Source organism: Tympanuchus pallidicinctus, unplaced genomic scaffold (genome assembly GCF_026119805.1).
Source record: "Tympanuchus pallidicinctus isolate F22 unplaced genomic scaffold, pur_lepc_1.0 scaffold15, whole genome shotgun sequence".
NCBI classification, from domain to species: Eukaryota; Metazoa; Chordata; class Aves; order Galliformes; family Phasianidae; genus Tympanuchus; species Tympanuchus pallidicinctus.
The window spans coordinates 18,177,923-18,193,757 of record NW_026294669.1 but is presented as its reverse complement, the minus strand read 5'-3'; the positions used below and the strand labels follow the sequence as shown (position 1 = coordinate 18,193,757).

Below are 15,835 nucleotides of genomic sequence, written 5' to 3'. Positions count from 1 at the left end.
GGTAACGGAGAGGGGCCTGCTGTGCATGGGAATGCACTGCCATTTCTAGGACCAGCCCTTGCATGCATGGCACTGCATACTTGGAGTCTGTGAAAAAACTTGCAGCTTGAGCTGACTCATTAACTACAAAGGGAAGGAACTCTTAGCCTACACTCCATGTTTAATGCTGTCAAGTACTACAGGCTTCTCTGTCCTGCAAATCCGCAACACGAAGAAGAATTGACTAAAAGCAGAAAATTGTATCCTATTTTGACATAGTCAGATTTGGTTTCCAGCAGTCTGGAGCGCGATCAAACACATGCAGCAATCATCTCAAACCATTGTTTACATTCCATTTCCTTAAAGAGAACTGAATACAAGGAAAATTAAAGTCTATTTCTCTTTCTGAGGGTCTTAAGTGAGAGCAAAAACATGGCATCTTGGTCAATTCAGTAAACACAAACCCACCCATGGGGACCATTTGACTCTGCTATATTCAAAAAAGCAAAGCATCTACCCTTTTCCCCAGGGCTAGCATTCCCACATGGCCATATTGCAGTCTAGCTCTTTTACCTGCTTCAGTTGCAAATGCTATAGCACTTCTTCATTTTCCTGCTAACTGTAATTACATTTGCACATAGGCAGTCCAAATGAGGCAAGAAGTCTTAAGCCAAATAATTCCTCTGTTTTTATAGATGCCACATTCACGTTCTACAAAGACTAGAATTCCATTCCCTCCTGGGAACTCTTCAAGGCATTCCTGACAGTACAGATTACTCCTAAGCAGACCTAATACCTCAATCTGGACACAAACGCTCCAGAAACAAGATTTCTGTTACATAGGGTAGTTTGACAATTCTATCAAAGAATACTTCAGGTAACCAGAAAATGTTAAGTAAGCCTGATTACTTTTAAAACTTATCAGAGGCTTGTTAGCCAATCCAATCTTCTTTCTGTGTGTTTTACAAAAGAGGAGTACAGGAAACTGGAGAAAAAATTGAAAAAACAAACACAATAAAACACCAAAACAAATGACAGTAGATCGTAGTATTTGAAAATACGAAATCCTTAAAGGTAGAATATAATTACAGATACACAGTATATGTTTATGAAGCGAATAACATAACACAAACTATAAAAGTTAACCTATTAAAATCATTGCCTTAACTTAGAGCTTAATATTTTGTTTGTATCTATTCAGTCAGGCAGAGATAATCTGGTAGAAGTTATAACATCTGAAAAAAAAGATAAACAGCTATTTAAAAATCAGTGTAACCATTTGAAATAATGAATTTCTTGTTAGGAAAGAAAAAAAAAGAAAAAGACTGAAAACCAGAAGTTCGTTTATCTTGAGCTGCACAAAGTAAAAGACTGGAGCTACGCCAGTGATCAGTGCTGGCACTTTCAGTAAGGACCTACAGCACCTTGCCTTGGGAAAGCTGGATGCATAATAGTGGGTTGGCTGAAATCCTGTAGTGCTCATGTCTGCATGAGGGCACTTTTGATCATTCCAGACAACAAAACAGACCTTGTTGTACTTAAAAGCATCTAAAATGATAAGCACAACATACACAACAGTATTCCTCTCACTCTAGCAAGAAAACTTCAACGTGTTTCTCAGACTGAGAACCGTTAATCTGTTCTGCATAAACTGTCATGAAGTATTACCATAATGTCTGATACTAGCTGGCAAATTTCCTGCTTCCTTCAGCTACGGTGTCACTGTATCACACACTGTATAGCAGATTAAGAAGTTTCCACATTTTTAAAATTAAACATGCTCTTTAAAGGAGAACTACAACAGTGCTGCAAGAGCTGATGTTTCTGTCAAGCTTGTACTCCACTAGGTAGGGGTTTTTTTGTTTGTTTTTCAGAGAAGTTGCTTTTGCACTTTTACACCCTGACCTATTCAGGTCAGAATTTGGTGATGTGCAGAGCACCTCAGGAAACTGGCTTTGAGACCAGTCTTTTGTCTCAAAATCTTTGAAGTGCATGAGTTTGAACCAACATCATGCTTCTCACCTCTGCCTTCCTTTACAGGTTGAGCACTTGTAAAACTTCTAGCCTTTCCTTATTGGTACATATGTCCATGTATTTGATGCTCCTGAGTGTCTGATAGGAGTTCACCTCGGAGATGAGGCTTGCTTCATGTTTTCCTAGCAACATCTATATTCCCACTAGCTTAGCACATTGTCTGTATGATATCCCTCTACATCCTGAGCTGTCTCGTCAGAGAAGACATTCTGGCATTGTGTTGTGATCCAGCTGACGGCTGCCACTGCCTTGATGCCCAGCAGCATGTGCTACTACTTGTTGTCAACTACTGTAAGCTCTCAGTGTTAACACTATTCAACTCATGGGTTTTCTTGTCAGCTTGTAATTGCTCCTGACCACAGAGAAATTTTACTGTCTGACACCAGCACACAGCAGCATTTTTCCAGTCCGGTTATCCTAGTTACCAATTTTGTTTAAGCTACAAAAAGAATTAGCTTCACTGTAAATCTGTGACAGTGGTGTAATCTAGCTGCAACCAGACTAATTCACTCCATTTTCTAATTCATCTCCATTCACTAATTCATCTCCATTTTCCTTCCATTTCCAAAACAGTATGCTGAGAAGCCTTTTGTGTGTGTGCGTGCATATATATCTATATTTATCTATAAATCATTTATAAGTAAACGAGAGACATACAAAAGATTCTTTGTTTGTATCTATGTATGGACAGTATCAGACTCTGTGCTCAGCTCAACAATGGAAACAAACTCTCCAAGTCACAAGTGCAAACGCTATAGCTTTTTCCCAGGAGACATATCAAGATGAAAGATGAAAGCCTACTACAATGGCTCTTTTCAGAACTGTACTTCAGCATACCTAGATGCTGACTGAGTACCTCCAATTACCTTTCACGTAAGGAAAGCAACTAGTCAGGAATCTATTAAATATTCTTTAAAAATATAATGTTGCAAATGCAATGCTGTTGAATTTTGCTCTCTCAAGAAGTACACAAAGAAAGGGAAATACAATCAACAGCAGTGCAGAAAGATGAAATGGATACATGGGTACTGATTAGATAAACACAGTCCTGCAGCAGTAATCTGAACAATTCTGTAGCATTGCTGCAGAGGTTTGGTTTTGTTTTATAACCAAGGGTTATATGTAGTATCACTCTATTATTAAATACATTTCAGTTTTTACCCTGTCTGTGCAGGCAAATAAATTCAGTGCCTTCACAGATCTTACCAAACGGTACTGTGAATTTATGAGGCAGCCTTGCTCCATCACTGATATCTAATCATTTAGCTCTAAGTAGAAATAATATATATATTTGATCAATTGCATTCAAGTCATTTTATAAGAGCAGTAGATTTCAGCTGATGCAATTTCCCTTTGAATATTTGATTACATCAGGCTCTTCATCCCACGTGCAGAAAATTACGCCCATCACAGTAACAACGAACACTGTGAAACAAGCCCTTCAGCATCAGTTTTTCAGCGATGAATATCAAAGCCTTCAGTGTTTTCAGTCTCACTGTTCTTACCTTTCTTTTGATGTCAATGAACTGAGAAAACATTAAGGACCAGTAGAATGATAATTCAGCAATGTAGTAATAATGAAGGTCAGGCATCAGTGGCTGAAAGATGGAGATGAGAAAAGGTTAATAGAGAGTCTGATATGATGGGCAGCTGAGGTCTATACAAGAGATGTTTAATCACAGATGGATTACTGTATTATACGTAAGGATCCTATGTAAGAAAAACAATGATGTTTCCTCTTTCAAACTTTGATGGTTCTGGAAAAATATACTCCCAGCCTAACCTCTTTTAAATCTTCACAGTAGTACAATACCAAAAAATCAGGATGCCCATTGGAAACCCAGAACAAACTAAACTCTTCCCACTTATATCACTGTTACAAAAGATTACTTGAAACATCTTGCTGTACATCATTAATGTATGTTTAAAGCACAGCAAAAGAAACAATGTTAGAGTAAATTAAAGTAACACTCGTATATAACCTCATCTGTTTATGATAGAAACCTTGTGAGTTTTAAACAGATTTAACTCATTCTAATATAAAGACAACTTTTAAAGAATATGACTGTTATCTGCTAACACACTAACATCTGTGAAGAAGAAAATAAATAAATTTACCCAAGCATCTTGTTCGATATACAACATGGTTACACAGATGTTTAAAAGCAAAAATATAAATAAAGCAAAATAATAATAAACAATAAAGCAAAAATATAAATAACAATACACAGGAACCTATTCATAACCAAAATTAACTTCAAAGGGGGTAACTATTTAGATCCTAAATAGAGCCAAAGTGAGACAGTCCTAGGAGCTATTCTAATTTCCTCATGACTGTGCTTCCCTGCTAGCCATATCTTCTGTAACAGTGACAATGTTCACTAGCACAGGAGAAGTTCTGCGGGCATGTCCAAAGGGATTAGATGAACTACCTTTTGAACACTCTGCACTGGCTCAACCACACACCCGAGCAGAGTAAGAGCTATTTCAATCAGAAAGAGGCAATTCATTTGTCTCTTCTATTCCCATTCTGTTTTGCAGACCAATACTTTGTAGCCAAACAATTTTCAGATGCAGACTGAACATCCTATATGGGTTGTTTAAATGTAGATACATATTTATCCTTTATGACAACTGTGCACACTCAAAATCAGTCTACTAAAGTCATCGCTTGTGCCAATATAATCCTTTTCTGGTTAAGTGACACTGTCAGTACGCTTTTAATTAGGTGTAAGGAAAAAAAAGAAGAGAATAAGAGCTAACAGTGGTAGTAATAGGCTGCAACTATTACATTCATTTTGCATGAGAACTCACCAGTGAAAATTTGTAGTAAGATTATCAGATACTTTATTAACAATAACATTAATATTTCTAAGCCCACATACAATGGTAATAGGAGAAGGGGGGATTTTAATGACATCATAGCTTTCTTCCATGAGAAGATAAATAGTGTGTTTAACTTAGCTAACATATTGGATTTCAGTTCCCTGAAGACTTGAATAGGACAGTTCTGCTCTTACGTGTAAGTTGTCTTCCAAATGGTTCATTTGACTACACCTACTGTAAGTCCACTTGGATTTCTGCAGTTTTGTGCTGAGTAACTTACAAAAGGATTGTAACAAACAACAGGTTAGAACTTTTACCTATTTAAGAAGAACCAAAAAACAAATGAAAAACCCAACGCATAAGGATCCACACTCAGTACTACTTGATGGATCCAAGTTGAAGGAGGGAAGATTTAGGTTGGATGTTAGGGGGAAGTTCTTCACAAGGAGAGTAGTTAGGCCCTGGAACGGGCTGCCCAGGGAGGTTGTGGATGCCCCGTCCTTGGACGTGTTCAAGGCCAGGTTGGACGGGGTCCTGGGCAACCTGATCTGAATGTGGATGTTTGGTGGCCCTGCTGGGCAGGGGGGTTGGAGCTACGTGATCCTTGAGGTCCCTTCCAACCCGGGTGATTCTGTGATTCTGTGATCTGCCCTACTTGATCAGCAGTCAGTAGATGTCTTTGTTTCTGGGACAAAGATTTTGAAAATGATTTTTATTAGATGGTCTCATTTCTGATGGACTCTTCTCTTCTAGCATAAGTTTAAATACAGCAAGTGTAAGTGCCCCATTTAAGACTAGTAACTAAGTTTTTGAATTTGCCACTCTGCTAGATTTCTGGCTTTGCTAAAACTTTCAGCATCCTCAGAACTATGGCTACTTCTCCACTGTGGCAGATGTTACAGGTAGATTTCCCAGATTTCTTTTCGGATCATGTGTTTCATGTCAAAACAGGTGTGATAGTTAAATTCCCATTTCACTTCTTGAACACAGGAAGACAAGGAGCATCTAGCAACATTTGAAGTACCAAGTAGTTCGTACTAACATACTGACATAAAGCTCTATCATAATAAAAACAGAGCTCCTCAGAGATGCCATTCTTGGTTTTAGGCAGTACTTTTACCTGATATGGGTAACCATTCCAGCACTGTCTGGTATTCCAAAGCCAGGGTGTCTGAGAGAGAAAGGAAAATAAAGCAAAAAAGTCTGTACATATAATTTTGGTCAGTGTAAGTGTTTATGGTTAAAACAAGTGAGGGACAAAACTATTGATACAGCATAATATTTGCACTTGTGGATAAAGGATCTGAGAACTCAGTACAAGCAGCAGATTTTTTAAAGTTTCACACATATATTAGGGCAAAATGCCCATGCACAGAGAATTTCATTTAGTGCACTATGACCTTACACAAATAGCTTTTACAGGAGTACAGACTGAATACAATCAGCCTGTGCACAGATGGTCAGATCTCACATTACCTTCTCAGCAACACAGGAAATCTTAACCTCAGACTGCAAGAACTTCCCTTATGTATAAGCATCCTTTCACACAATACTTAATCCTAGCCATATATCCACTCCAGAGAGTGAATCATGCCTTTTGCTTTGCTGGCTGACAAGATGACCATCCAGAGACTATAGATTTTGTTGCCATATGGAAAATACTGATATCTTAGGGCAACATAAAAAGTGCCTCAGACAAATTTATTGTCACAAAAAACCACACTCTTCCATTGCAAAAGGCAGGACGAACTAAAAAACTTGAGTTAGAGACATGCAACCCTTTTGCGTCTTTTTTTCTTCTTCTTCTTTTTTCTCCTGACTGCACAAGATTTATACAATGCTTCTTCTTCAGTGTCACACAAGATAAAGCCATGTAAGTACATGTTATTTAGCTTTTCTCTCTTTTCCTGTGCAATCATGGGACTATAGATAGAAATCATCATGTGAACAAACTCTTCTACCCAACATTTTCAGCTGCTAAATATTTTCACAATAGGCAGTAAGAACACGGCCAAACCAACAGTAACCAAATAACTCCTTTTCAATGTGCATGTCTTGCAAAGTATGACTGCGTCTCAGGTTATCTCATTAGAAACATGAAAGAAAGATGTGGATTCAGGATATTTGTATCATTAGCTGTCCTACATCCAAGTATAAAGGTTGCAGAACATTGTTAGGTCTCCCGGATTAAAACACACATGCTGTTACAGCACTAAGTACTACTGACACCATGTTTTTTCACACAAACCCCTTGTGCATGAAACAGAGCACTTTCTTGTTTTCACCATTAGGCGGAGCAGTACAGTTCAGGAAAGCATAACAACACACACACAAAATGCAATGTTTGTAAGGAGCATCAAACCAAATAAAAGAAACACTAAAAGGAATGCTGTTCTGGAGTTTAATGCCCTATGATGAAAATCAAGCTGGTAGAGTCTTTATAAATAGGAAGGATTTGTACCATATCAGAAGACTGTACAAATTACAGTCAGAATTGTAGCCCAATTCCCAACTGATGCATAAGTTCTAGTTATGATTTGTCTTCTAGAATATCCTCAGAACCTTTCCTGACTATGAGTGATGTAAATTTGACTATTAGAGGTTCTTCCTACTTTTTTGAATATGTCCAGAGGAAAGAAGGGAAGAGGAGGGGAGAAGAAATTTGTACGTACCCCTCCTCCCTTCTGCTCCTCAAGTGGAAATGAATAATTCTTACAATAGCTTGAGCAGAATACCAACACTTACAAATAAAAGATCTCTTACGAGTTTCTGACGCATCTCTTACAAGGAGGAGGCTGTGAGAATGGTGAAAGTCCATTCAAACCTCTCCACCCCTCTGTTTGAAATAATAATTTCATGTAAGCAATTCATTGGTTTAAACACCTCCTGAATAGTTATTGCAATATGAGTTCTTCCCATTTCACACAACAAAAAAGGTATCTTGAAAGAGATACAGCCCCTCTACCTACAACTCTTCATAATACATCGAATCTCAAATATTTTTTCTGACAGCTGCTTAAAGTAGAGTCATCCAAATATTGTAGGAGAACTCAAGTTTAACCAGGCTGTGACTGTCTTTCATATCACATTCAACTAGAAATAAGATATGCTTCCTACCCAACTATTTTACTACCTAAATTACAGGTGCTAGTAAAAAAAATCCATAATTTTCTCCTTTACTATGACATCTTAAGGCTTCTTAGGAGAGATGCCTGCTATAGGAGCTGCAGATGTAGAGATTACGTTCAATTAAAATACCGAATGCTAAATAAAAGAGGTTTCACTGTAAGAATCCATCAAGACTTTACCACAAATCCTGAAAGGATACCACAAATTGAGAAACAATATAATAAATGCATTATTATTAAGTCTCAGAGACAATACGCTACAAAACATCTGCTTCTGAGCCAAAGGCAACTCAGAAAGTCATGCTACCCTCTCATAAAAAATGCTTCCGATCTGCTGTTTGAAAACCTAATTAGATTTTAAGTGGGCAACAGGCAGGCAACAGTGGCTAAGACTGCAGGGTATCTATACTACTCTCCTACCTCTGTTTCCTTCCCAGTCTCTCCTCCACTTGCCTAAGCTTCTCATATTCAACTCTAACTGTTGTTCTAGAATAGGACTTGGGTTATGGTTGCCCTGGTGTGCTTTAGTGAAGAGCACAGAGAAAGCACTTAATTTACGCTCAGCCTTCCCCTCTGTCCGCTACAATGAACCTAGCCGTAAACTGAATTTAACTTCTCCTTAAAGACATAGTATTAGTAGGAGCTATAAGCACCTTGCCTAGTACTCTGTGAACCTTACGACTCTAGGATACACAGGGCAGGTTCAGCTGGAAGGAGAGAATCCTGAAAGGATCTGTGATGTAACATTTGGACACAATGATGAAGGGCAAGCTAACCAGAAAAGACTTAATGCTGCCTTTCTCAGGACTCAGCTGAACCGCATGCTCAGAGGATATACCTTTAAGTTGTCCCATACAAGACAAACTCACTATTGAGCAAAGCCCAGCTCTCCCTGCACAGTCTCATGACAGACAGGAAGAAAAGCGTTATCACTTGACTCTGCAACAGATCTTTTCTGGGCAAACATAATGAGTGTGCTATTAAATACCAAGAATAAGAAGAAAAATGGAAATATAATGCCTAGGAAAGAGATGAAGTACAAGCAGCCTGATAACAAAAGGGCATCCTGAAGTTGAAAACTGCTAAAAGCTTCAGTAACTAATATGTAGGACAAAGGAAGGGCAATTGATGTCATCTTCCCGGACTTGTTCAGAGCCTTTAATACAGTCCTGCACCACGTTCTTAACTATAAATTGGAAAGATACAGATTTGAAGGCTGAAGTATTCAGTGGATAAAGAATTAGTTGGATGGTCACAGCCAAATGGTTGTAGACCAATGGATCCATGTCCAGGTGGAAGGTGGTCACGAGTGGTGTCCCACAGGTGTCTTGGATCAGTGCTCTTTAACAGTTTTGTCAATGACATAGTGGGATTGAGTGCACCCTCAACAAGTTTGCTGATCACACCAAGCTGAGTGGTGCAGCTGATACAATAGAAGAAAGAGAAGCCATCCAGATGGACCTGGATAAGCTTGAAAAGTGAGTCCATGTGAATTGAATGAGGTTCAACCAAAGCCAAGTGTGAGGTGTTGCAGTTGGACTGAGGTGATCACAGATATATATACAGACAGAGAAGAACTCATTGAGTACAGCCCTGTAGAGAAGGACTTAGGGGTCTCGGTAGGTGAAAAGCTGGACATGAGCCAGCACAGTGTACTTGTAGCCCAGAAGGCCAACAGTATCCTGGGCTGTATCAAAAGAGATGTGGACAGCAGGGAGAGGAAGGTGATTGACCCTTTCTGCTCCGCCCCTTTGAGGTCTCATCTGCAGTATTGCATTCATGCCTTGGGACCCCAGCACAAGAGACATGGAGACTTTAGAGTGCCTCCAGAGGAGGGCCATGAAGACGATCAGAGGGGTGGAGCCATCTTATGAAGAAAGATTGAGGCAGCTGGGCTTGTTTAGCTTGGAGAAGAGAAGGCTGCAGGAAGACCTCATTTGGCCTTCCAGTACCAGAGGGGAATTTATAAGCAGGAGGAAAGCCAACTTTTTACAAAGCCTGATAGTGATAGGACAAGGGTGAATGCCTTTAAACTAGAATAGGGAAGAATTAAGTAAGATGTCAGGAGAAAATTCTTTACTCAGAGGGTGATGAGGCACAGGAATAGCTTGCCCAGATAAGCTGTGGATTCCCCATCTATGGAGGCCTTCAAGCTCAGGTTGGACAGTGTCTCAGCCAGCCTGATCTAGTGGGTGGCAAACCTGCTCAAAGCAGAAAGGATAGAACAAGATTATTTGATTATTGGGTCCCTTCCATCCTAAGCATGATTCTATGTCACAAAGCACCAGCCCTACAACACTGAAATCTTCCCTTATATAACATAAAATGACCAATCAGTACAGTATCAATGACAGTGAAGGATGACAAGCTGCTGTTAAAACTGCTGTCATTTACAGCATTAAGGAAAAAATTTCTTTTATGTTACAGTCCTTACAGGAATACCTATCAAAACTCCAACAAGCCTCTCTACAAACTCTGTGATTAAAAGGAATAATTTTCAAGAATTCTTCCAGAAAAAAAAAAGAAAAAAGAAAAAAGAAAAAAAAACCTCTCTAGACAAGGGAACAACTGAGATGCTTGCATGCTAAGCAGAAGCCTCTAGTTGCCTTTACTTATCTGTAAAGAAAGCTTCTAATTGGGTCCTGGCTTTCACTAGCCCCAAAGTAATGAAAAACTGTATGCCTCGCTCAAAACGCTGCTAGAATCTTCAATGTGAAAGGATAGTTTTTAAAGTAGATGAATAAAAAATAAAAATAAAAAGGTAGCACAATAAACCCCTTCCCATTGTGATCTATTCTCCATACAGTCCATAGTTGATTTGATTGAAAGGCATTTCTGTGTGTATTTTATCAGAGAGACAATATAAGTACCTGATGAAGTATTATTTTAAAATAACAAATTAAATTCTAGTTCATCACACAGTAATACAAACAACCATGAATATGCCTCTCATTCATATGTGCCCAGCAGAATCCACTGAATACAGGAAACAGAGGTCATGGGCTGGATTCTCTAAAACACAGAAGCTCTCCATGTCTTCCCCACACTGCTGGCAAGTCAGGCATCAAATGTGTATGTTTAAGGTAAGTGAATTGCATGCATGTTTTTTATGAACAGCTTGTGTTTTTAAAGATGAACATACTTACATGTGGGTCACACAATTTTGCACAATGATTGTTAGTGTAGAGCTGAAGTTACTTTCACAGTTCACCTCACTCCACATTGCTCTGTCACTCACTAAACTATCTGTACTTGTGCTGAGCACAATTAGGATCCAAGCAGGCAAGTTGTGCCCACATGTATTGGTGTTGCTTTGCCCAGTAATTCAGTTTCATCCTTTTCATCCTTGGAAGCATGAGTCTATAGATAAATAAGATACGTGTGAAAAAGATGAATAGTGTTGCTGGCACTCATTTTTTCTTTTCTGCAGCCTATAAAGTTGAAACGAGCAACATGCTAAGGAAACACTTCCAGAGGCACATCTTTTAGCCTAGTGACATCAAACCCCAGTTCTCTACAAAACAGCGTCTAGCTGACAGTTTCAAGTATCAGACAGCTGTTATGCACCTGATTCACTCTTGATCATATGGGCACGTTGTAATTCCCAAAGGAGTTCTTCCTCAATTCCCTGATTAGTAAGAAAAATCTCCCAGCTTTTCCCATGGATGAATAAAGGCAGTGGGCCAGCTGTTTTTGCCTGAATAGAGCATGCGAAAATCCAAGCATGCCATAACAGAATCCCCGCACCTCAGGAAAGCCTACTTATACACAATACCATATTTCAAACAAAAGCAAGACATTCTCAGTCTGAAAAGATGCCTTTGTTGCCTTTGAAATTAGAATATTTTTGTTCCTACAAAGACAAAAAGAGCACAACACAGAAATTTTGAGCATTCAATGCACACATAGTCCCTACTCCAAAATCTGAAAAGGCCAAGATTTTATCATGCTTAATACATTTGGATACAGCTTTACAAAATTTTGTCCCTTACAGCTATCTATGATTCTATTTAACGCAACAGAAATTGGCACTATTAATTAAAGTCAGGATAATACATCAAATTTCTACCCACCTTACTCTGGTGCAAACATGAATGTGTCACAGCACTCATATATCTACTTACATCAAATTAAAGCAGGCCGTTGGTCTTCAAATAACTAAGTACTTCAGCTGAGGCCAGAAGCTTTTCTTTTCGTTAGCATTTATTTGCTGAGCCCCCAAGATACTGTGCATAGCTTGTTCTCATCCCTAGACCTAAACATTTGTCATCTCGTATATGTGTAACTTCCTCTTTTCCTCAGTAGTAGCTGTGTGCTCTCACTGTATTCTGCCTGCAATCTCTTGTTTGTGGGGATGGACACTCCACCATATTCCAAGCTTTACAGCTTATCTATAATTGCAACAGCAGGGGAGGGGAGACTTCAAATCTTCATTTTAAATTTTCCACTTACAGTCTTTATTTAACAGCACCTTTCATAACATCAGTGGAAGTTATTCATAATTAACTATATTTACTTGACCTTCAACATACTAAAATTAAATAGTATCTCACTCTTCACTTTTTTTACTTTAATTAAAGAAACCTACCAATTTTATTCTTATTCAATATGTTAATAAACATTCCTCTTGCACATAATTTAGCTGAATAAGTGCTCACTTAAAGCGATTTACTTGAATTACTTTTTTTTTTTCTTCCTCTACAATGCATGCAGCCTTTTGGCATGATAAGCTGAATGGCTGTTGACATTAGAAAGTCAGATCACCTTGTTAGCAACCCAAAGTATCCTTCTGTGGTTTCCCACTCTAGAGACACCATACTGCTGTGCGAAAATGACTGCTCCACTATGCTAAAGCTGAGAGACTTGTCAGTGAGTCTCTCATATTCAAATTTCACAGTGGCCCTATGTTCCTTTGGCCTTTCCCCTTCTTCTTTCTTGGCTCAACAGAGATCAGTGTAAATACAGATTACAGCAATCATTCTTTCTTAAGGAAAATACATACCAACAAAAACCCTTGCTCCTGTGCACAACATACAAATACAGTGTGTTTCTTTTTCTTAGCTACAGAAGAAACTCATAGCTATTAATTGCTATAAAACAAGTCATAGCTGAGTAGATACATGCTGTTTCAAAGGAAAAACTATAAAGGAAAACAATGAGAAGCTCTTCCTTGGTAACATAATTCATAAATAGTGTATTGATACGTTATTAAAATAAGCAAAATGCATTGAATTGTAACTAGCATCCTTTACTCATTCAGCCTCTTTATTAGCTCTCTGAATGTATTCCAAGCATTGCTTCAACTAAAAAATACCCAAGAAATGCTGAGTAGATACTCTGCTATTATTTTATATAAGCAAAATGAAATTAGAATCCTTGTTTAAATAGCCTCACTGGGGTAAAACAGTTACGAATAGGGGTAAAGCTTGTAGATTCTACTAACCACACAAAAACTGGACTAGCACTAGCCTGTGTTTCCATCCACGTACAGGTAGCTAGCTGCCTTACTGAAATCAGTTATCCTAGTCATACAGTTGATGTAGCTTCTGCGACTTCTGATGGCAAGTTTATTCGACAAAGTACTGGGCAGCTGAGAGACACTTATCAAAACTGCTCCACATCTTATTCATTGCAGCACTCAGCAATAGAGCTTACTGGGTTAACAGTATAAAGTGACAAAGCTGAAAACAAGACCTCCACCATGTGCCATTACATTAGGCAGGACAGCGACTGGGGAATACAAGGTTTCAAACCCTCACTCTGTGTCAGATTTCTGGAAAGGCTCTCTCAACCAAAAACTCATTTGATATCCTGGCGATGAGACACACACATTCCTGTAAAACATTATTGAGCCATCCAAACTGATTACTCAGAGAAATTATGCAGCTGGAAACACCCAGCACATATCAGCAGTTTTCAGTTTCAAATGGAAAACTAACTTGTATTTTGAACTTCTGGGCAGATCCATGGCTTCATTATGCCAATTCAAGCATTGGCTGCATGTTCATGATCATTCAGAGGTTGATAACAGGCTCAATATTCTGACCATAACTCTTTCAGTTTATTTACTTATTAATTTTCTACAAGGATGTGAAGTTCGTTGTTTTTTTTTAAACAAGTATCAGCATTTTGCAGCAACTTTATCTCCAGCAGAAAGAAAATTCAACTTTGCCTTGATATTTAGAAGATTTGCAGAGGAACAACCAAAATGCTCTGTGTCAACTTTTGATTGCCTTCCACTAAATTTGCCCAGCCTCCAAGGACTTCATATTTAGCATGTCTCAGAAACTCTACTCACCTAGAAATGTGTTTTTCTCGTCATGCTTCAAAAACCAACATCAGTAAGATAGAATATGAATCACAGTAATATCACCTGTTGCTATGATTGTATTTATTTTGCTACTAAGGTATTTATCATACCACTTAAAAATTCTCTCACCCATTTAAAAATTCTATCAGACAGCTTCCAGCCTCCAGTGGCTGCTGTGACAGGTATTTTATGCACAATCGTAGCAGCTGATGGCACTGGCTGGTTTTGTTTATGGCAGGATGAACCACGGAGTCATCAGAAAAGTCTCTCCGCAGGGACCAGTACTTAAAGACACATTTCCCCCTACCCACAAAATCAGCAAGAACTGACAATGGAAAACAGAAGAATCTAGAATATTTTGTATCAAGCTGCATCCTCTTCTTTCTAGTGACGTGTGGTTTTGTTTCCTTCTCACAACAGGAATAGCATTTTCATCATTCTTTAACGACCCAAGCAATCATTCATATTTCTTGGCACCATTCACAACATAACTGAAGACAACATGATAGACTGCCAGTGAATCTCCTAAGGTTCTCTTTTCATATGTTATAACTAAGCAAACTGTCATAAGTTTTTATGGAACTGTTGTTGTTCTTGAGTTTAGTGCTTTATGTCTGCGAAAACAAGGTATCAGAAAAATGCACTTCTGTAATGCAGAAAATTCAGCCCTTCCCCTCAGCAATCTACAGGGCTGACTTCCAAATATAATTAAAAATTATACTTCTACAAACTCAAAATAATAAAATATACAGAAGGACACACTCCAAGGCCAAGATTAACAACAATCATTGAATGATGCTCTTGACATTTCAGATGCAAATGTATGAGTGCACAAAATTATTTTTAGAAAAATATGAATACAAATCTGGATTTATTTACATAAGTTATATCTGGAAAGGCAGAGTAAACTCAGTGTACCACATACATCCACTTTCCCCTTTAAAAATACAATGTACGTTGGTCTTGTGCTGATAATCCCAATTTCAACTTAGAAATCATGTGGAAAATTACTCCCCAGTAATTTAAAATGAAAACAGCAAAAGGAATAGGTAGCTGTAGAAAAGGGCTCTAATATCTACATAAGGATAGAGGTGATGGGAGAAAAGAAGCCTGCACCATTTCTTGCAGGTGACACTCAGAGGTCCTAGAATGAAATGTTGCACACTTTAAACAGAACCAAGGAATTCTGCAGCTGGAGAGAAGCTGGTAGCTACAGCATTTCCTCTCTTTGCTCTCATCAGCCAGCCAACAGTCCTACTAGCAAGTCTGGCCATCAACTAATTTGTTTTCATTTGAGTACCTTCTTGTTCCAGCACTTCCTCTTCTGCTTGCTTTTTAGTAAGCAAAATTTCTTTTGTCATGAAGTTGGGCAATCAGTGGTGCTCTGACGGTTTACTGCAGCTGAAAGCCTACGTAAATTTTGTAGAAGCTGGGCTAAAGTCCCAATTCATTTGTGCATAACAGGTTTCCTAGTGACACAACTATATGCACAGTAAGAAGAATGCATAAAATGTAATAGAGCCATTCAGCAGAGCATTCCAGATGCCTTTGGTGAAAC

The 15,835-nt window shown here is 38.5% G+C and overlaps 1 protein-coding gene across 5 annotated transcripts in view; it reads right to left on the bottom strand.

The window, feature by feature from the left end:
* Positions 1–15,835, bottom strand: part of CERS6 (ceramide synthase 6) — a 113,243-nt gene that overhangs the window by 26,851 nt on the left and 70,557 nt on the right. For all 5 annotated transcript variants that reach the window (XM_052674991.1, XM_052674992.1, XM_052674993.1 and 2 more), the window contains 2 exons: positions 5,960–6,010; positions 3,519–3,611 (listed from right to left, as the gene is read on the bottom strand). In XM_052674991.1, coding sequence (XP_052530951.1) covers positions 3,519–3,611; positions 5,960–6,010 — 144 coding nt within the window. The remainder of the gene's footprint in view (positions 1–3,518; positions 3,612–5,959; positions 6,011–15,835) is intronic.